The following is a 22,612-nucleotide window of genomic DNA, read 5'->3' on the forward strand; positions in this document are numbered from 1 at the left end:
ATGCTTCTAAATTTATGATCATGACTCATCAGCGTATTGCGCAATAGCTATTTTCATGCTATAACTTTGTTTATGATACTATATACAGCACTCAGAATCTGTGACAACTCCCCATTCAAGAGGAAATTTATTGTCAAATTTCCAGCATTAAGATTCTGAGTCTATTCTGCTCATGTAGTCCACTCCGACATTGTCTTTCCCTTTGATTGATTCCACCGTCATGCGATAATCCTGTAGATATAGTGCCTATCTCATCACTCTGCTGTTCTCATTCTTTGCTCGATTGATGTAGGTCAGTGGTTGGTGATCCGTTTGTAGTATAAACCCCACACCGTAGAGATATGGTAGATATTTCTTTACAGCCCATACAATTGCCAGGCACTCTTTCTTTATTGTTGAGTAATTCATTTCGCGGTCCAGTAGTTTTCTGCTAGCATAGCTGACAGGAAATAGCTTTCCATCATGTCCCTGTAGTAGTACAGCTCCGAGTCCAGTGTCCGACGCGTCAGTCCTTATGGTGAACTGCTTCGTTATGTCTGGTAGTTTCAGAACTGGTTTCTCGGTTATGATTGCTCTTAGTTTCCGGCATGCCTTCTCTTGCGCATCTGTCCAGATAACTTTATTAGGCTGTCCTTTCTTAGTCAAGTCCGACAGAGAACTTGCTATTGCCGCGTAATTTGGGATGAACTCCCGGTAGTAGCCAGTCAATCCTAGAAACAACCGTACTTGAGTTTTGGTCCAAGGCCTTGGAGCTTCAATGATTTTCTTCACATTGTTTTTCATCGGTTTCAGTTCTCCCTGATCGATCTTGTGACCTAGGAACTCTATAGATGTTCCACTGAGGTAGCGTTTTGTCGGTTTGATTGTGAGCTGTGCCTTGGCCAAACCGGTGAATAGTTCTCTCAGTGCATCCATGTGGTCCTCCCATCTGGCAGTGTGTATGATGATGTCATCGATGTAGTTGTCTACTAATGGTAAATCCTCTATTAGCTTCTTCGTGCCACGTACAAATGTTGCTCCAGAGTTGACCATCCCAAATGGCATCCTGATGAACTCATATTGTCCATCTGGAGTGACAAATGCAGTCTTCGGTATGTCACTCTCCTCTACAGGAATTTGCCAGTAGCCCTTAGTTACATGTAGATCTACATGTAACTTCGAGAAGTAGTGATCACCGCTCATCTTTTGAAAGAGATTGCTTGCTGTTGTCATTGGCTCTGGATCGAACACTGTTATTTTGTTCAAGTTCCGGTAGTCAGCACATAGTCAATTGGATCCATCAGGCTTTTTCACGAGTACGACTGGTGATGCATATGGAGAGTTTGATTCTCTGATGATCCCTGTGTTCAGCATATCTTTTATACATGTATCTTCTCTAAATGATTCCCTCACCGCGTAAGGTAATGTGTAGGGTTTGGATTTGATGGGCTTGCTACTGGTTAGAGTAATTGGATGTTTGATGAGAATGCAGTTTCCCGGTCTGTCTGTGAATATATCTGTGTAGTCCTTGACGATGTCCGTGATCTGCTTTCTCTGCACATCAGATATATTTTCTCCCACCTTCAGATTTTTCACAGTTCCGACTGACTTTCCCACATACAACTCTACCAGTGTGCCTTCCTCTTCTTCTACTTCTCCGATACCAGCTACCTCAGTTATTTCCTTTTCACTATCTCTCACGTAGTAATTCTTCAGCATGTTAGCGTGGTAGGTTCGGCTTTTACCTTTGACCTGAACTCGGTATGCGTTTATCCCGACCTTCTCCTCTACATTGCATGGTCCCTGCCAGTGCATTAGTAACTTGTTGTGGTTAGTAGGGAGCAGGATGAGAACTTTGTCACCTTCTTGAAATTCCCTTTTCTTTGCCTTCTTGTCAAAGTTATGCTTGTACCTTTGCTTGTTTCCTTCTAGCTCTTTCTGGGCCAACTTCATCGTATCTTCCAGCTTAGCACGCAGATCAAACGTGTTGGTTGCTACTCTTGGTCTCTCCATCGGCATTATCCTGTGTCCATAGCTGTCATAGAATATCCATCGGCCCTCGTACTGTCCTTCCGCACAACAGCTCAAATGGTGAGAATCCAGTAGATTCCTGTTGGACCTCTCTGTAGGCAAACAGTGCCAGGTTTATGTATCTGTGCCACTGCCTTGGCTCCTGATGGCGTAACTTTTTCAGCATTGACTTCAGTGTGCCATTGAATCGCTCCACCAGTCCATCCATTAGCCATAGCATGGTAGGGGGTTGTCGGCATCTGCTTCATGCTGAGTAGTCTGGCGAACTCCTCATTGTACTCAGATATGAATTGGGTCCCTTGATCACTGATTACTTCTTCAGGTATTCCAACCCGACTGTAAATGTCGATTAGAGCTTCAGCCACTGCTTCTGAGCTTATCTCTTTCAGTGGAACAGCCTCGGGGTATCGAGTAGCGTAGTCCACCAGAGTTGGTATATATCTATGCCCTTTTCACTCGGAGGGTTAATCGGTCCAATCAAGTCGACAGCGCAGCGCTTGAATGGAGTCTCAATTAGTGGAGTCCGTTGTAGGAGAACCTTCTGTACTGAACCTTTCTTTACAGTGCGTTGACAGATGTCGCAGGATCGACAGAATCTCGTAACTTCATCATGTAGACTCGTCCAGAAAAAGTTGGTTAGGATTCGATCAGTAGTTTTACGGATTCCCAGATGTCCACTCAATAAAGAATCGTGGGAGTGTCTCATCACAGCGACACGTAGAGTTTTCGGTACAACTACTTGTTTTATCGGCTGTCCGCTGTTGTACCCTGGGTGATAATATTCACGATAAAGGATGTCCTTCTTCACCATGAACCTGGTTTGTTGTTTGCCTTTCGTTATTGCTTCTGTAGCGTCATACAGGCTCTTTAGAGAATCGTCTTCTCTCTGTGACTTGATGAGGTCCTCTCTGTTTACTTCGATGTTTTCATTGCTGACAACTGATAGTGGTTTTTCTCCTCGTTTATTTCCTATAGCTTGGGTGCGTGTAACCACAGAACACTCCTGATCTTGTTCTGGTAGTGGATCACATGGGGATCGAGCGCCTGAAATATTTTCAAGCATTAGATCGTGAATGGGTGTCTCCATAACCATCACCGTTACATCTCCCTGATAGAATGGTGTATCGACGCTGATTTTGGCAAATGGCAGTTTTCTAGCAGTGTTATCTGCCATTCGTAGATATCCTTCCTCTCCTGTGTACTGATCAGCTTTTACCAGTGATTTCTTGACCACTACTGTGTTGCATCCAGTATATCTAATCATCTCCACCTGCTTACCATTTACATAACCTCCAACCAGGTTTACTCCATTCTCCATTTTACCAACTTTACCTTTACAACATGCTACTTGTACGTAACGCTTCCCACTTAGCTTAATTTCATCCGTATTCTGTCCTTTTGGTTTTGTCTCTCCTTCAGCCACACCCGCCTTGTGCGTAGGAATCTTGAGTCTTCGACATTCGGCTGTGTTATGGTTATTCATCTTGCCGTGTGCGCAGTACTTTTGAGGCTTCTTATTACACCGATTTGCAATATGCCCCTTTTCGTTATAACTGTGGCCGGTGATGGTTGTCTCATTTGGAGTTGTCTTCCTTATAAATGACATCTTGCGACCATGAGCTGTCAGGTACCGGTCAGCAGCTTCAGCCAACTCGTCACAGCTGTCAAATTTCATCTCCTTTAGATGTACAGCGAGATCCGTAGGACATGCCGCTATGAATTGTTCTCGCAAGTTGAGTTCTTTCAGGTCTTTGCAGTTCGATAGCTCCACCCACTTGTCAATGTAGGTACTGAGTCGAACTAGAAAATATGGTGGTGTTTCGTCGGGCTCGGCTTTACTCTCTCTGAATCGCTTTCTGTAGCCTTCCTCCGTGAGATTGTAGCGTTTTAACAGAGCTTCCTTCACCTGATCGTAGTCCTTCCTATTCTCTGCCGCCATTCTAGTGTAAGTCTCTGTAGCTTTACCTTTGAGATATTGGCTCAAATGGAATGACCATTCAGCTTTATCCCACTGTTAGTTTTCAGCTATCCATTCAAATCGCTGCAGGAAACTATCCATATCATCTGTTTTCTCATCAAACACCGGTAGTTTCGGTTTAGGTTTATTGCTAACCCGCTCTAGTCCTGTACTCTCATTTTTGGAGTCATCCATCCTAATACTTTCCACTTCCAGTTTTTTCATCTCGAGCTTATGCGCTAACCTCTTTTCTTCTATCTCTCTTTGCATCTCCAACTCTCTTGCTTGGTTCTGGCTGTCTATCTCCATTTGCTTCATATGAATTTGGAGTTGTCTGTCCTCAGCCTCTTTTTTGTCTTCTCGTTCCATCCGTCTCTCCTTGCGTTCAATCTCCGCTGCAAACTTTGGTTCGTTCTCTTCAATGAATTTGGCTAGGTCAGCATCCTTTAATCCAAGCTTCTCGCCCATATCCATTGCCCTCCGCATACTGCTCATACTAGTCTCCGCCATTACTGGCTGTCTTTTGGTACTTTTTATGTCTTGCGTGAGTTAGACTGATACAATCCTGATCAACGATAGATATTCCCGGAGCAGCCCCCAAGTTGTCACAAAGTGGTGATGCAACGTGACAGGTTCGAGATATCTGGTGTTGCAATTGTATCCTGATGTCTGCACAAGGCTAAGAGTTAAGACGTCCGGGTGTAATATTGCGGCTAACTATGTATAAGTAATATAGTGTCTATATAATAATATGCCGCGGATTGCTGTGAGAGTATAAAATAATCCTTTATTGCTGACTTGTAGACATGTATAATGTAAAACTGAATTCTCATGAATTGCTGCAGTCAGGCTATTTATACCTCCTTACAATTATTCTAGAAACTTCCAGAAAATCCATTCAGGAAAAATCTAGTAATAGAACAATGCTTCTAAATTTATGATCATGACTCATCAGCGTATTGCGCAATAGCTATTGTCATGCTATAACTTTGTTTATGATACTATATACAGAACTCAGAATCTGTGACATATATATATATATATATATATATATATATATATATATATATATATATATATGTATATAAATATATATGTGGCTTGACCAAATACCAACAACAATCAACTCAGGTGAGTTGCAGAAAAGTGCGCTATTGGGAACAGCTAAGATCTTGAGGTGAGTGCTCAAACTCCCAGGTCTCTGGTAGGAGACCCGAGTTAGAGCAGAAACTACCACCCATACGGGTTAACAGGAGTGAGGAAACAATCATATATATATATATATATATATATATATATATATATATATATATATATATATATATATATATATATATATATATATACATATATATATATATACATATATATATATATATATATATATATATAAGTGCTGCAGATCAAAATACTTGCTTACTCAGGCAAACTGTTATAACTTAGAAATAAACATACACAAATTAGCAACTGTGACAGGATGCTCCTACTTGTGATAGTCACAAGTGACTAAATATTATATGTATATATATATATATATATACATATATATATATATACATACATATACATGCATATATATATATATATATATATATGTATGTATATGTATATGTATATATATGTATATGTATATATATATACATATAATATTTAGTCACTTGTGACTATCACAAGTAGGAGCATCCTGTCACAGTTGCTAATTTGTGTATGTTTATTTCTAAGTTATAACAGTTTGCCTGAGTAAGCAAGTATTTTGATCTGCAGCACTTAATCCTAGTAGTTTAGGTCTGATAGGAGCATAGTAATCAATTCATTGTTAATAAATCATTATGACCTTGCAGTTATCTACTGCTAGCTTATCTAAAGTTGAGTGTCACAGTTCTATTTATTTTAGTTCATTGTAGTTTAATTAGGACATAATACTACCAAAATATTAGATACAGTGCTATTAAAAATTTTTTTTCCAATAATTTGGTGCTCACTCATATTAACTTGTACATCACCCACAAATTGTTGTTTCTACTTTTATTTGAAAATATTTATTGCTTTAGTCATGTATGTTATTACGCAGCGCTAGCTTGGTGCAGTGGGCAGCTGTGAAATATATTCATGTCTAATAACCAGGTGTAAAATCATTGTTAAATGTGAAAAATAAATTGAGTGACACATATTGTACTGTTTTTGTCTTGAATGTCAAAGTTAGGTTGGATTCATGTGTGGTGCGAACATTTTGTCTCATTGTCCTTTAGCGTGGCTACGATACAAATGGGCAGACCTGACTGTTGTTATAGTAAAGACTAGGTGAACGTCCGGCTTATGTAATAAAAAAGGTTTTCAAACTGTTTTAAACAATTGTAACTTGAAACTTCATTTTGTGCAGTTCAAATAAATTGAGAGAAAAACTTAACAACTTTAAAGGTATTTAAATGTGAGGGTAGAATAATTAGCAAGTAGTGATTACATAATGTCTGTTTTGCTATGATTCTAATAAAAAGGGATTTGATAAAATTAATCCAACATAAAAAAAAATTTAAACAAATAATATATTGAATTAATGATAACAATTAGATAATAGAAGTGAGTGTGTAAAAAATGGTTAATCTTGCAGCAAATGCTTATCTTTAAACCTTTGGTACGACGGTACTGGTACCTCCCGAAACCGCAAAAAATTTAAAAATGAGATATTGATTTTTTAAATAGTTTATCTGACCACATGAAAAGATAATCTAGAAGCAATTCCAACTTAAGATAATACAAATTTCTTTGGAAAAAGTATTTAGCCTGTATAGGTGCTGCTAATTAACCTTATGATCAACTGAAAGCAGGAATGTTGTGGCACATTGAAAATTCAAGCAGCTCTTTGGAAAATTATGAATTAAAAAACAGGTACTGAATCATAGTAAATACTTTTTAAATTTTCAGAGGAAATCAAAAGCTAAAGGTAGTATTAATAATAAAAATATATGTTTAGCGTGTGCAATTGTGATGAGGATAGATAAACGGTTCAGAATGTCAAGAGCTACTTACTTTGGTAATTACATATGCTTATGAGTAAACTTGTGATTAGAATTTTCCGAGTTGAAATGCTCAAAAATGTATTTTTTTAAGCTTTATCGCTGTAACTGAACTGATGACCAACAACAGACAAACACTGGGATTTATATATAAATAAAGTATGCATAAAAGTAATCATCCGGAAAGTATGTCAATAATATTTCGAATTTTTGATAAGAGTAACACCGTGAGGGAGACTATTTATTACATGTATGAATAGCAACAAAAAGTAGTTTTCCTGTTCATCTTTTTATTTTTATTTCTACACAAACTATGTAAATAATTTTTTGGTAATTTGGAAATTAGCGAATATTTATAATTTAAAATATATTGCAACATAATACAACATTGTAATTACAGATTTTCTTTTAGGGAATGTTTCAGTTTAACAAACGCTACACACATAGTACAATAATACTATAACATACATGTAGTTGAGCATTCTCAAACATAAGGGTAAATTTACATACTCAAAACTGTCTACATTAGAGCCTTTCGTGGTTTAAAATGCATCTTAACTGAAATTGCTTTTCTGTGCAACTTTACCAATTAGGTAAGTGTAAATATACTTTTGTCGCTTTTGAGCCAATAGTTAGGCAAAATCAACTATTTATTTTTAGTACCGTATATTTGAGTCTTGGCAGGTAACTGTAGCCGGGTATTATAAAGAATGTTAGCTACTTAATTACAAAAGTGAAAAACTACGATTATAGAAAGCTAGTAATGCTACGTATAACAACTTCCTACTAAAATCAACTAAAGAGCCACACAGTTTTAAGCCGCTATTGATTTAAACAACAGTATTTACTAAACTATTAAACTTATTCTACAAGGCTTTAATATTCTGTACATATTCAAACTGCTATTTATTAATTTTCTGGCAGCGTGTCAAAGTCTCCTTTTTATGTATGTTTTTGAGTAAAAAAGTGTATGTTAGCATCTTGAACATATAATATAATGACAGGAAATATTCACTGGACACTATTGAAATTCACCAGAATAATTTCTATAGACAACCTGCTGATGCCTTATTGATGTAAATATCATCATTTCTGTTTTATAACACATTACATTACCAATAATTTTATTTTCTCATAGTAAAGTGTTATATAACTTGTTAATAGTAATACTTGTTACATTCACGTGTTTAATGTTGAGTTATGCATGACAAATCATAGCAGCCACTCAAGTGGTTGAAATAAGTTGATTTGTTTTATCACATTCTCCTATGTTCAGACAGTTCCAGATTGTGGCACATTTTTATACAACTTCCAGTCTGCATTATAAATTGAAATTTTTCATTTGCTTCATGAACTTTTATGTAGTAAAGTATTGCAATTTTGTACACTAAATATTTTTGATAGGTTAAATATGGTGTATTTTTATTTAGGAAAAGATTATTTTTAACAAAATTATGTTTTTCTGAAAATGATGTCATAATTAACAAAGGCATTAGAAAGTTAGACCTCAGCCAGTGACTCAAAATTTTCTCCAAAGAAGCTTTGGTTATACATGCCCCTAGAAACTGCTGGAATAGTTTTTGGTTTAAATAAATGTTTTAATGAATATAAAATCTTTTGAAAATCATTTGATAGCTATATTGTCTGATGTGGTTTGCACGGAGTGGCAGTAAAAATCTAAAGCCTAATGGATCAAATAATGATGAGGAATGTTAATACTTTTGGCAATTACTTTAAAATGTTTTTGAAAAAGTATGTTGTTTTATCTGTCAACAATTGGCTCTGACTTTGATATTTTAATAAATGAATGCAGGGATATTTGCAACAATTTGCAACAGCTTCAATTTCTATTATATTAAATTTAGTTCACTTTTAAAAGAACTATTTTCTCTGATATTGAACAATGTTAATACATTTTAAGAGCAATATTTAGAGGTGGGAAAAAAATATATCTTTCCGTTGCTCTGTCTGTTTAATGATACGGCTTGAAATAGGAAAGATACTTCTTACAAAATTTGAATTCATCAGTTGTTTTGTGAAAGACCAACATTCCAACAACTGTTCTAATCAACTACATGTATGCACCAACCTTCATCTATAACTTTACATGTAGAGTAGTTATTACACTCAAAGATATCTCCGGGCAGACTGCGCTGTCAAGGTGCTAGTAAATATGACTCTTAGCAAGATAGATTTATATGGTCATATCTCACCTGAGCGACTCAGTGGTTTGTGAGGCTGTTACATAATAAAACACTTTAAATTATTTGGTTAGCTCTTTCCTCTGTAACGTTTAATTAGAATTGACTTTTAGAATCTTCATGTGAAGGGCATGACAACAATACATTGTTAATATACATATATTAACAATGTATTGTTATATACATGTATGTATATACTGTTCTTGTCAGTCTAATAGTAGTTTGTAAGTTTATCAAATTTAACATGAGTGCCTTGAGTGTATTTTTTCTGTTTTGCTTGTTTTACCTAGAATATAGAATCAATTAATCACAACTTTGACAGAGACCTACACTATTTTTCTAGAGGTTATGTTGGCGTAAGACATAAAAAACATGTTGCTGCTCAAAGGAAGCAGATCTGATTCCCTTTTTATAAAAATTCCTACTAAATATAGACTGTTGAAGTTGGGAAAACATTTCATTAAAAAAATTACCTTTTTCTTGGAATATCTTCAGGGTGCAGCTGAATATTGGAAAATCAACTGAACGGCTAAAAAGTTTTGCACAATTCATGAGGTCTGCTGTTTAACTCTACAGCTCACGAGACCAAATAACATAATAGAGCTAATAAAATATTAGATTCAAGGTGATTGCAACTAATGGCTTAGAACTGTATTGCATTGAATAATTAATTTCCGTTTTAGTTTCTGTCTATTTGTAGTAATAATAAATATTAGTTGTACTTAGTTTAGAGAAATCTTAAAGTTCCCTATAATGTATCAAAAAAGTAAACTTTTGCGATTAAAAATGACTTGAAGAACTAAAAAGAACCAAATTTATTTGAGTTTTTCTCTAGTGAATATTTTTCGGAATAATGTTAATAATTCTTACTGTTTATTGTGTCTACATGTTTTGAAGGTTTAAAAAACCCAAGCTAGACTTCGTCCAAGGTGTAATGCTAAACAATGCTCTCAACTCTGTATTGACCGTTTTGATTGTGGAAGAGGAACTTGTAATGGCAGGAAATGTAAATGCCAAAACTGGGAGCCTTGTTTCAAAGATAATTGCAATAATTTTTGTGAAGTAAAAATATACGGTTCTGGTTTTTGCCCTGAAGATGGCGTACCATGTAGATGCCGACGCCGCGGTCATTTATGGGCTCATTGTTTAGATGACTGCAGCCGGGATGTGAAAATAGTGGCAGCTGTGTTGATGAAGATGATCACAGTCATGCAGAAAACTGTCAGGGTGACTGTTAAAGCACTTTTTGAGACAAAACTTTTTGACCCATGATTTCTATAGCAGATTACTTACCAAACACTATTCTTATATCTGTTTGAGATTACAAAAATATAGCAGCTGTTTGATGAACTGTGTTTTATTGCCATTCACTAGTTTAAAAAACCAATTGCTTTATGTGGTACATTAATGAGGGCACAGCTCTGACATTATTTTGGCATATGTAAAGTGTTACCCAGCTTCATCTACTTTTAAACAAGTTTGAGTATGAAAATAAAATTTATATAAATATTTTTTTACTATATATACCTTGATTAGTTTTTTCCGAGCAAGCTTGAAAAATTACAACACAGTTCATGAGATGAATCTACCAACAAGCACGAAAGCCTCGTCTATGTTACAAGCCATTCTCAGTCTCAGAAAAGTTTAGATGCATTAAAAAAATCATTCATCATTCATCATCATCATTTACCCAAGTTTTGGTAAGTTTTATCAGAAAGTATTAGAACCCGGTGATTATTTGAGATCATTTTTAATGATTGACGTGATCTGATTGCCATCATTCTTTCTAAGATAAACTCAATAAAACCTGATTGAGACTAAAATGCTCAGAACAAAATATGTGCAAAATGATGTCATTAACTGCTAACTTTGATATAGTTGATATTGGTTATCACATTTTAGTTGAAAGGTTGAGCTTCTCTGTTCCATTTGCCTCTTGCCACAATCAATGTCATAATTACGTTTTCAACTGATCTGAATGTTTTTAAGCGTTTTTAGGTTCAGTTTTTAGGAAAATACAGATATAAGTATAGTTTCTATAACGTCAGCCTAAAAATGACAACACAACTGATAAAATTGACCAGTTTGTATCAGTACTTCTTGTAACTTTCACGTCTTGAGAATAGAACTTTGTGATAGCGCCTTCGGCTTAATGCCTAGACAGTGTATAAAGTTAGTCTAAATGGGGTTATAGGTGTGTAGTGATAAAATATGAAAAAATTCAAAAAGTTATAAACTTTAACAAATATAGGTTACAACTAAATGGTGTGTTAGAAAAAAAAAACAGAATTTGACCTAATAGTATTTTAACTGACATACAGTAGCAATGATAGTGATTGTAAATCAATTTTATGTTTTCTTTTTTTAAGTACATTCTTGCTTTTTATGTTCATTGCCAAACAACTGAACATCTGTCTTACGTTCATATGCAATAGCACCTTTCAAATAATTTACAACATGTTTTCTGCTTTTAACTGAGTTTAGGCACTGAAATCAATTCATTAGAAATAGTTTTGATCCAAATTGATACTCTGGGCAGTTTTTAAGCTAGCTCAAAAGATTAAAGCGCAGTTGATAGAAGCAATTCAACAATTACATGAAGCCTTAAGATCTCATACTTGTTACACTTTCTGTAAATAGATGTTCATGGTAGAGCATAAACCTGAAGATTACTAAAACATAAGGTATGTCTGAGTAGAGATAAAGTTGTCTGGTACAAGTACATCGTAGTCTCATTTGTCATGAAAAGTCATCAGTTATGCCGATAAAGCACAGATTATAATTATGTGCATAGTTATTCAGAAATGATAGGAAGAAATTGGCGCAAGTGTTACAGAGTCGAAATATCAAATGGAAGGTCGATGGTTTATATCTGCTACCAACCAGTATTTTAACTTAACTTTAATAGTGCCTTTAAATGCTTTAATGAATTCAGCTGTTTAAAAAAATGGAGAATTATATCATAGAATGCCTGCTTTGCCAGAGATTGAACAAATAAAAAAGACACAACTGATGTATATCTGCCTCATCAGAGATCATGTTTTCAAGCGAGGTTGTGAAGACATCTGCACACAGTTTTCAGTTTTTGCGTAATTGTAAAAAACTTTAAAAACACACCAAAAACTTTTTAACTGGACAGTATATTGTTCACTTGTTCAGAAGTTGTCAAAAGTAACAAACGTTTATTGGTTTGAATAGTATTGGCATGATATCTTGCCATATGAACTTTTAGTAGTTAATAATAATCACTCTTTTGTCTATAATATTTACATTCTTCTATGCAAGTACTGACAGAACAGACAGATAACTTCCTACCTCAAATATGATTTATTTATAGCATGCGGAAAAATCGATAATTGTACATGACTAATTACAAGTGTCACCATGAAAGCTAAAACCTGATTATTGACCTTATCAACAGACTTTACCTTAAACATGACATAAAATAAACAGTTTTACCTTGCTGGAATATGTATCAAAGCATCTTTGTCTCACTGCTGTTGCTAGCAGAGCCAGCTAATCAATGCTTGTAACCCAGGTACTAGATTGCATTCTATCACAGTTTCAAAAGCGTAAAACAAGATAACATTGTTGTGAATTGCTAAAGTTTCACCTTAGTTTGAAAGAAGTCTGTGCAAACAACCAGCAATTTCTAATTTCAATCAAGTTATACCATGAAGTTTTCAGGTCGGTATAAAACTTTTATCTTTAATACATTTTGCCTACTTAACTATATATGTAAAAACTTATGAAAAACTAAATGTATAATTTCAGTATCAAATTTCTCATGAATCTTAAGAAAGTGAATTAGCTATTGATGCATATAATTGTCATTGAATTTCATGCAAACAGTGAAACAATCAGCATATTTCGCTTTTAAAGTACACAAAAAATAAAACAAACTTAATTAAATGATTGCTAACAGCTTTTAAGAGATTTTAAGATGAAAAACACAGAAATTCGTTATTTTAACTGAGACTCAGTATATCAGTATTTAAGGAATTCTGTAAACTATAAATAATTCTGAATGCTCTGAACATATAGGCTAATTTTGCAGTTGAACAGATAAAAAACATTTATTTGTTTTACATAAAACCTGTATAGTATTATATATTTATAAGTATATAACTCAGTTTATATATTGGTAATTGCTTTAGTTGTAAACGATATATATATATATATATATATATGTATATATATGTTATATGTATATATACATATATGTTATATATATATATGTTATATGTATATGTATATATACATATATGTTATATGTATATATATATATACATATAACATATATGTATATATACATATGCATATAACATATATATATAACATATATGTATATATACATATACATATAACATATATATATATATATATATCGTAGGTATATATATATATATTGTAGGTTTTAGAATAATTATACATACATCGCTTACATCTAAATTAATTAGCAACATCAGAGTAATGTCATATGTATATATATATATATATATATATATATATATATATATATATATATATATATATATATATATATATATATATATATATATATATATATATATATATATATATATGACATTACTCTGATGTTGCTAATTAATTTAGATGTAAGCGATGTATGTATAATTATTCTAAAACCTACAATTGAACACTATGCTGCTCAATTTTTCAACCTTTCTCCCCTAGTTGCTGTCAACTTTGGTTGGCAATCCAATAAAGGCTGACATTGCATTGTTCAAATGGCTCGTCAGCTTTTTGCGAAAAATATTTTAGCCCTTTTTTCGGGTGAAGCGAAATGTGCCTAAATTATATAAACGCCTAAAAGCCCAGGGATATTTCCACCTGTTGTTATATTTTGCTTGCAGTTAATCCGTGATTATATTAATTATTGATTATATTAATCCTTGCTTGAAATTGTTATAGCGTTCAATTATTTGTTTCATTCTAAGCTCGAAGACAGATTTTTATTATATATCTATGTTTAACAATGTTGAAAAAAATATAATTGCACTTATATCATTGATATGTTTGCTACAGTTTTCAACCAAAGTTAGCATTTCAGGTCTAATAGAAGAGGAGTTATGATCATCAATTCATTGTAAGCCGTATTACAACAACTGCAAGAATGCTTTAAATATTATGCTATAAATCTGCAAATTTATAAATGGTATAATAATAATTGATCAAATGCTACAAATATATATACTTAGCAAGAAGTTACATAAACAAACCAAACTTATAAAACATGCAGACACAAAAATCAACATTTTAAAAACAAAAATAGTTGCTTCTTCTGTTTGGATAGCTGCTGTCTGATTGTTGCTTATCAGAGAACAAACATCTTTTGGTTGTTTAGTAGCTCTCACATTGTCTTCTGACCTCAACTTTTTTCTGCACTGCGGAGTTAGTCGATAGTAGCGACAAAAATATATGCTGGCGTAGCAAAACTTTTACACGTAGCTTTTAGCACAAATTTGACGCATAAAAGTTTTTCTCGCTAAATGTAATTTTGCACCATCGTAAATGTAAACTGTATTCATTTACATATACTTTTGCAGCATCAAGACTGCGTTAAACAAGAAACTACTATTTGCCTGAGGCAGTTAATAAATATTTCTATGGAGTTGTTTTAAAGTTTTTTACAAAAATAAAACAGAAACTTCAGAGTAGGACACTTAGAGAATCAATTGTAATTGATGGAAAAAATTCATTATTAATGCGATTTTGTAGACACCTTTCTACTGATCAAATGATATTATGAGCTTGTAAGGATAAAATAAATCCAAAAGGGGTAGTCATATCGTGTTCTATTTTTCAACTTTTTTTCAAGGTGACGGTCATTTGGAGATGCCGTACAGATAGAGGGTGTGTACAATTAGAGGTTTTACGGCACTTCGAAGAAAAAATGTACTTAGTATTCAGCTGCTGTCAGTTTTGTAGACATTTTATGTCTTTAGACGCTTTATATCTTTTTAACAAGTTTTACCTCATATAAATAATGCAATATGATTAACTCTTTCGCTACCGTAAGCCAATATATCGACTTACGTGGTAATTTGTGTACAGACCATAAGCAGATATACCGGTTTTTCAATATGGTTTCACTTTTCATTTAATTACGAAGCCTATACAATAGCTAGATCAATCAAATTTTGTCTCCAGTGAAACAACCTTGTTACAAGTCACTTGCTATCAATAAAAAATTATCTGCTAGATATTTTCAACAATTCTCTGTGATAAATGTACTAAACGTAAAACGATATATCAGCTTATTAACAAGGTTTCACTTTTCTTTTCATTACAAAGCCGACACATTAGGTAAACTAATCAAGACTTGTCACCAGTGAAACAACCTTGTTGTCAATCATGTGCACATAAAAAAGATTTTTTTGGTTCAACGACTCAATTTTTTTTCAAATTGGCAAAACCAGATCGTTTTCGTCATGGCAAGGAAAAACACACTGCGTTTGTTTAACTCAAATAAAACGTTAGATATTGCACACAAGTGGAATTAACTTTGTACTTATCCTGTAGGAAATTGTGTTTTAAATAAGATGCAATTTACAGTAAAACGATAGCTATTTTTATTCTTGAGATATTGCTAAAATACTAGCGGTATATCAGTGTTTCAAAAAATCATTTCATTAATTTGGGCAGAATATTCATTCGGAAAGATTTTAATGCGGTAGGGAAAGAGTAATTCGTGTAATTAGTATAGGCAGATATTATAATATGCAATCTAAATATGGTTTCTATACAATTAATTCTAAAAATCTAATAATAATAGCCTCCTTTGAAATGTTAAAGATCTTTTTACATTGAATGTGTTGTAAATGCAGTCAATTTAATTTCAGGCAAAACGCAGATTTACAAATAAGCTCTTTGGCAAAAACCGATATAATAAACCAAAAATGACCATATGCACATAGGTCAAAAACGGTTTAGATAGCATTACCATATTTATGAAAAACAATGCAATGCAATACTAATTAGCTCTAAAGATAGCTTAAAAGGCGTCTTTATTCATAATACTTCAGAAATATTTTTCACAAGCTAAACTCATATTTTTTATTCTACAATGTTATTGGAAATGTTGTAATTACCAGGACAGCAATAATATATTGTGTTTCTAATGACAAGATCTGTCTGTTTGCTTCTGTAAACAATGACTTTTGACAGCAGTCTAATACTGGGTTTTCTACTTTGGGTTAAAATTGTGTCTGTTTGTTTAAGTACATTAGGATCCATGGCAGAATACTAATACTGTTTGTTAAACTTTCTGCTAATTTCCTATTCACTCAACTTTCAATAAAGTGTTAGAGCTTATTTCTTTTTATACATATCTTAATTTGCTATATAAACAGCAAGTTTTTCAAAATTTGTTTGACAGCATTTTTGTTTAAAGAGAGTTAACTGAAATCGATAATAATGCGAAATACACTATTCATATAAACATATGTGATAGTATTTGTTTTCAATGAAATTAAATAACAGAAAAGGCTTGTGCAGTCTGTGATTTCAAAACACATCAATATTTTTAGGTTCATAGTCAGAGCTTGCTTAGTGGTTCACTTTGTTTGCTATGAGTGATAAACTTTTTGTGAATTAATTTGTAAGCCAAACTTTTAATATTCTATAGCCAAAGATATTTTCATAAATTTCAGATAAATATAAAATTTGAGTTATCTACATGTAATTGGTCACATTTACATATGTTAGAGGTTTGTACTGAATAAGGCTAATCGCTGTGCTACTACATTTCCAAGTTTTATTTCCATAATTTGTTTTAAACTTTTGAGGTTGAGATTTGCACAGAGGAATAATAAACCAATTTGTAATATTTGGAAGCTGTGTAGATCTAGCATTGAATGTACTTGATTGTTTTTAAACTTTCTGAACACTGGCAATTCTCATTAATGTACATGTAGGTCAGTATCCATGGGTTATGTACCAAAAATTAGGACATTTTAAATCTTTATGTAATATATTTGAACAGACTATTTACTATATATAAATCGGCTCATAATCAAACAAATATTTATAAAAAAAAGGAAACCTTTTGGAAAAAAAATCGCAAGTGATAGCGAAATAAAATAAGTATGAGAGATATTTTGCACGAAAACCATTTAAACTGGTAAATTTTTTGCCAATTCTGAAACAAGGATAAACAGATTTATTGAAGTCTGCATTACATGATTTGTTTTTTTGATGACTAATACAAGAAATCGAACAAAGCTTCAGTGTCTATACTTTTGTTCAGTTTCGTTCTTTGGTGTGGTAATCTTTAAAAAAGTAGAACTATTACTCCAACGCTAGGAAGATTCTTGCGTGACAAGCATTTGTACTTGTTCTTTGTAGTTTTAGAAAATCTTGCATATAGAGGATCAGAATTCTGCTTGTTTGCTCGGTAATGTTTGTCAATGCAAAAACTTGTTTGTGGTTTGTTTTAAGACCAGGATAGAAAGAAGAATTTCATCTGCAACTTCCTATAAGTTGTGTGCACAAATTTTTATACACCATTTAAATCTAAGTTTCTAATCAATCTGAACTATAGATTATCAGTTTTAAGTAGATCGCATTTGAGTTATACACAGTAGATCACACATATATATATATATATATATATATATAAAGTTGTTTCCTCCCCCTGGTTAACCCGTAGGGGTGGTAATTTCTGCTCTAACTCGGGTCTCCTACCAGATACCCGAGAGTTTGAGCATTCGCCTCAAAATCTTAGCTGTTCCCAATAGCACATTTTTCTGCAACTCACCTGAGTTGGTTGCCGTTGGTATTTGGGCAATGTATATATTATTATAATTATATATAAACACATATATATATATATATTATGATGTTTAATAGATATTTAAATAAATATAGATGATAAATAAATAATGATTATACTTATTTGCTTATGATTAGCTGTAGCTGATCTGCAGTCCTAATATGAAAGATCTTGTAAACAAGCATAATAAGAATGTTTCTAAACCAATTTCCACACCAACAAAGAAAGGTAACTGCCGCAACGTGGGTCAATGCTCACTAAACAGGAAATGCTTCCACAAATTTCTATTCTGTCAACAAGAAAAACTCCACTAAACTGAGCGAATACATACGGAAGGTGAAAGAGAGTGGCATTAACTATAACATGAGCAGGAAAATTCTCAAGCGTGGATCTTCTATTAATCGATCTACAAAACTCTGCAACCTCTGTCAAGGGAAAAATTATATATGGTTCATGAGCCACAGCTATCCACATTAAACAACAGATTAAAAATGATATCGACATGTAGACATGCATGAAAGCACAGACTGGGTAACGTTATATCAATTTTGTTACCATGCAGCATTCGTTTATAGCGTCTTTTAATCCTATTTTTTAAACCTATAAATGCTTAGCTTACGTTTATACATTTTACCAACCTTTGGTTATTTTACCTAAAGAGTGCACCTACCGTGGACGAAACTGTTTAGTAGTAAAATACTTTAACCATTTTGCTAACTTTTACTCAACTTTGATTTTAGTCAGCTTTAGTTTTACTATTGAGCACTTTTTCAAAAGACACAATAATCCTTCATATATTTATACATATGAATATGCATATGTATACACACATATATATAAAACAAAACATACATACATGTATATATGTATGTATACATTATGTATATTTTATATTATGCATATATATATATATATATATATATATATATATATATATATATATATATATATATATATATATATATATATATATATATATATATATATATATATACACACATACATACATACATATATATATATTTATAACATATATTTATATAAATGTTATTTATTTTATTTATATTATATTATTTATTTTATTTTATTTATGTTATATATTTATATATATATATATATTTAAACATATAACATATATTTATATATGTATATATATACAGTGGTGTGAAAAATAAATGGACCACCTTATAAAACTTGATCATTGCTAGCGCTCAGCACTCAAGGTGATTAAATCCCTCATTAAGCTCTTGTTATTGAGTAGAACCTATACATAGTATACATCAAAAAAAGCTTAGAATGAGTAGAACTTGATGAAACTAATTTTAGTTTGAAACAACAATGTTAGATAAGTTTTAGAGAGAGTCAAATTTAGCAATTATTTTTGGCATTTTCACTCATTTTGAATAAAATTAAATCTCTATTTTTTTTATGTTCAAACTTAAAGCAGTGATGCTACTCAGATCAAAGACGTTGTGTGAAACAATCCTCATGTTGTAACGTTTTGCACAACAGAATAATTTGTCTTTGAAGTTGCTAACTTGCTATAAAAGTGAACTGCTAGCGTTGGTAGATTCATTCAGTCAAACATCGACATCATGCCTCGTCATCTTACAGAAGCAAAGCGAGCAATCATCGTACACTTTTACCAGGGAAGCAAATCACAGCGGGAGATTGCCAAAGAAGTTAAGGTTGCTAAAAGTACTGTTTGTAACACCATCAAACGGTTTGGTGAGCAAGGTGACTTACAGGAAAGAAAGGGTAGAGGACGGAAAAAGACAGTTAGGCCATGTGCAGAAAGAACATTAGTGCGGCTTAGCACAAGAAATCGACGCCTTAACACTGTAGAATCGTGTAGAGAACTGAAGGAGTCTACTGGTAAAGACATCCGCCCTTCTACAGTCAGAAGAGCTCTACTAAGAAACGGACTCAAAGGCTGCAAACCACGCAAAAAGCCGTTTCTCACCGAAGTTCACAGAAAGAGGCGTTTGGAATGGGCAAAAGGCATGCCTACCAAGTACTAACAGCATCCAAAACCAACCCAAACAGCCTTTTCAGGGCCACCAACTTATGCAGAGTTTGTTCACAGCAATTTATATCAAAATGAATAAGTTAAAACTGTAGCAATGTTAGTACGCTAGTTGGCAAAACTATTCCGATTTTCAGTATTTGTGCTACTAAGCTGCCCAAGCCTGAATTTTAAGTGTTAAACTACCTCAAATAAGTTTTTTATAACATATCTGAATAGAGGAGACTTTTAGCTTCATTTTGATATATAAAAAGTTAAATTTGAACACATTGGCTGGCAGCTACTACAACATATTTTTTGAAAGTGCTCAAAATTCTAGGGCAGTCCGTTTATTTTTCACACCACTGTATATATATATATATATATATATATATATATATATATATATATATATATATATATATATATATATACACATACAATGTACATATATATATATATACATACATATATAAATATATATAGATTATGATCATTTTAACAGTTTTACAATTGTTTTGAGTTGTAAAGTCAGCAGTAAAATAATCTCTAACAAGAATAATTTGCTAAAACAAATGTTATTGACTCTTTGCAAATAGACTTCATATTTTAAGTCAAAATTATTGGCATATCACAGTTGCAAAAACTGGAATTCCTTTAAAAATGAAAGTGCTCACTAAAGATAAAATAGGAATTGCCTCAAAGTGCTACTACTATTGTTGATTTCACAACAAACAATTTTCAAAGCCCATCATGGGCTTGAGACATTTATGAATTTTAAGTTTATGATGGAGCCTGCAACATAAATAGCAAACCTTTACCCAGTGTCATTAAAAGGTCTAACCTTGGTACTGTTTGCATTCAGAACAACGCTGCTATTTGAGCTCAGACAAATTGTATCAAACGTCAAAATATTTTTATTTGAGGTAAATTGGCTTATAGTATACTTGGTACAAATGAAGTAGCCTGTTTTAACGGAACAAAAGGCTGAAACATCAAAACATTTTAAATTACCTGATAGCGTCTGCCATGCCATTCACAAATTTATGTTTGCCTAAACTTTCTTTTATCCAGTAAATTTAATGCTGATGTCTGCTGAATTTGAATATAATTATAATGAAGGCAAAGAGCAAAGCAAGTTTTTATTTGGCACATTTATTTTTTTCACTAGATGCTTTACATCATTGTGGATTTTTCAGAGAAGCAGCGTGAAATATTTTGAATTTTGCAGGATATTGGATAATTATCTTCTCCCATGTTGCTCAGGCAAGTGCAGGATGTAATGTCACCTTTGAAAGACAGAAATATTCAGCACACAGTAAAAGTGAAATAATAATCTATGGCATCAGAGAGTTAATTGGATGCGCTTTTATGTGTGCACGTATTTTGACATGTGAAGCATTTGTATACGACATACATGATGGTATGTGCTCTGCTGTCAATATCTCTGCAACTGATTATCCAGTAACTACAACAAGTGGAAGCACTGTTGACGGTTATAGAATCATCATGAATACACAGCTTGCTAGAGGTACGTGATGCACGTATTTATGTTTTAGTAGAGTTTTAGGTGAAGTAAAACACAGCTAGTACTGCTGAAGACATTTCAGGTATAAATTTTTGTGCAACATTGTAACACTTACTTCTTGAACATTTCTTAAGTTTTCAAATGTCTTCAACCAAATTTAGTACCTAACCACAGTTTGAATGGCGCTAAAAAGAAAGATATGTAATTTAAAACGGTTCACATTGACACTTTTCTAAAAGGGCAGGATTAAATCGGTTACCCAAAACAAACATTGTTTATATACAATAACTAGTTGAACACTCAGCATTGCACCAGTAAGAAAATAATTGTCTAATGAATTTGGGAGTTTTACCTGAAAAGCCAGATTGTAACTAAAAAATTTACTAAAATAATACTGGTGTTTTAGGCAAGCTTAACAATTGTTACGCTTAATTGTTAATGGCGCTAGATATTAACCCCAAGTGAGCATCTTTAGCACGAGTATCTTAACCAATGTAATATCTGTTTTCTGAATGAATCCATTATATTTCGTGTAGCTTAATAGTAAAGTTCGCCACTTCTAGATCCAAAGGTCTCAAAATCAGAGCCATGCAGACGCTTTGTTGCTAGATTTTCATTGCTGTAACTGAACACAGGGTTTAACAAAAACATAAAAAGACTAAGATTTATACATATACTGTATATAAATTATATATATATTTTAATTTTATACATATATATAGTTTTATGTATATATATATATATATATAAATAACAACTCAAATTATTCAGTCTGAAAAAAGATTGCAAAAACAATGTGAATTTAATCAGACCTTTTGATTTTGGAACAAACTAATTAGGAAATGCACATATGAAGTTGTCTGCTTAGACTGACCACTTAGAATTTGGTTTGGAAAGCAAGTTCTCTTATCTTCTGTAAAAATAAGTCAGCATAATATTTTAAAAATTATTAATTAGCACCACTCGTGGTGTGATATTAGCTAATACCACAGTATGAGTGGAAGGAAATAACTATTTGCCTTTTAGACAAATGCTATATAATTATAAAATACAATATTATAATATAACATGATAATATTATCGGTCTTTTTGTTCAATGA

General features: G+C 32.8%; 1 protein-coding gene and 1 pseudogene across 1 annotated transcript; one reads left to right on the forward strand and one right to left on the reverse strand.

The window, feature by feature from the left end:
• Window positions 1-246: 246 nt before the first annotated feature.
• Window positions 247-4,477, reverse strand: LOC137397166 (uncharacterized; annotated as a pseudogene).
• Window positions 4,478-19,574: 15,097 nt separating this feature from the next.
• Window positions 19,575-20,000, forward strand: LOC137397167 (uncharacterized). Its single transcript, XM_068083456.1, has one exon. The coding sequence runs from the start codon at window positions 19,575-19,577 to the stop codon at window positions 19,998-20,000; it is 426 nt and encodes a 141-aa protein (XP_067939557.1).
• The last annotated feature ends 2,612 nt before the right edge of the window (window positions 20,001-22,612 follow it).

The sequence above is a fragment of the Watersipora subatra genome, chromosome 5 (assembly GCF_963576615.1).
Source record: "Watersipora subatra chromosome 5, tzWatSuba1.1, whole genome shotgun sequence".
Taxonomy (NCBI): Eukaryota; Metazoa; Bryozoa; class Gymnolaemata; order Cheilostomatida; family Watersiporidae; genus Watersipora; species Watersipora subatra.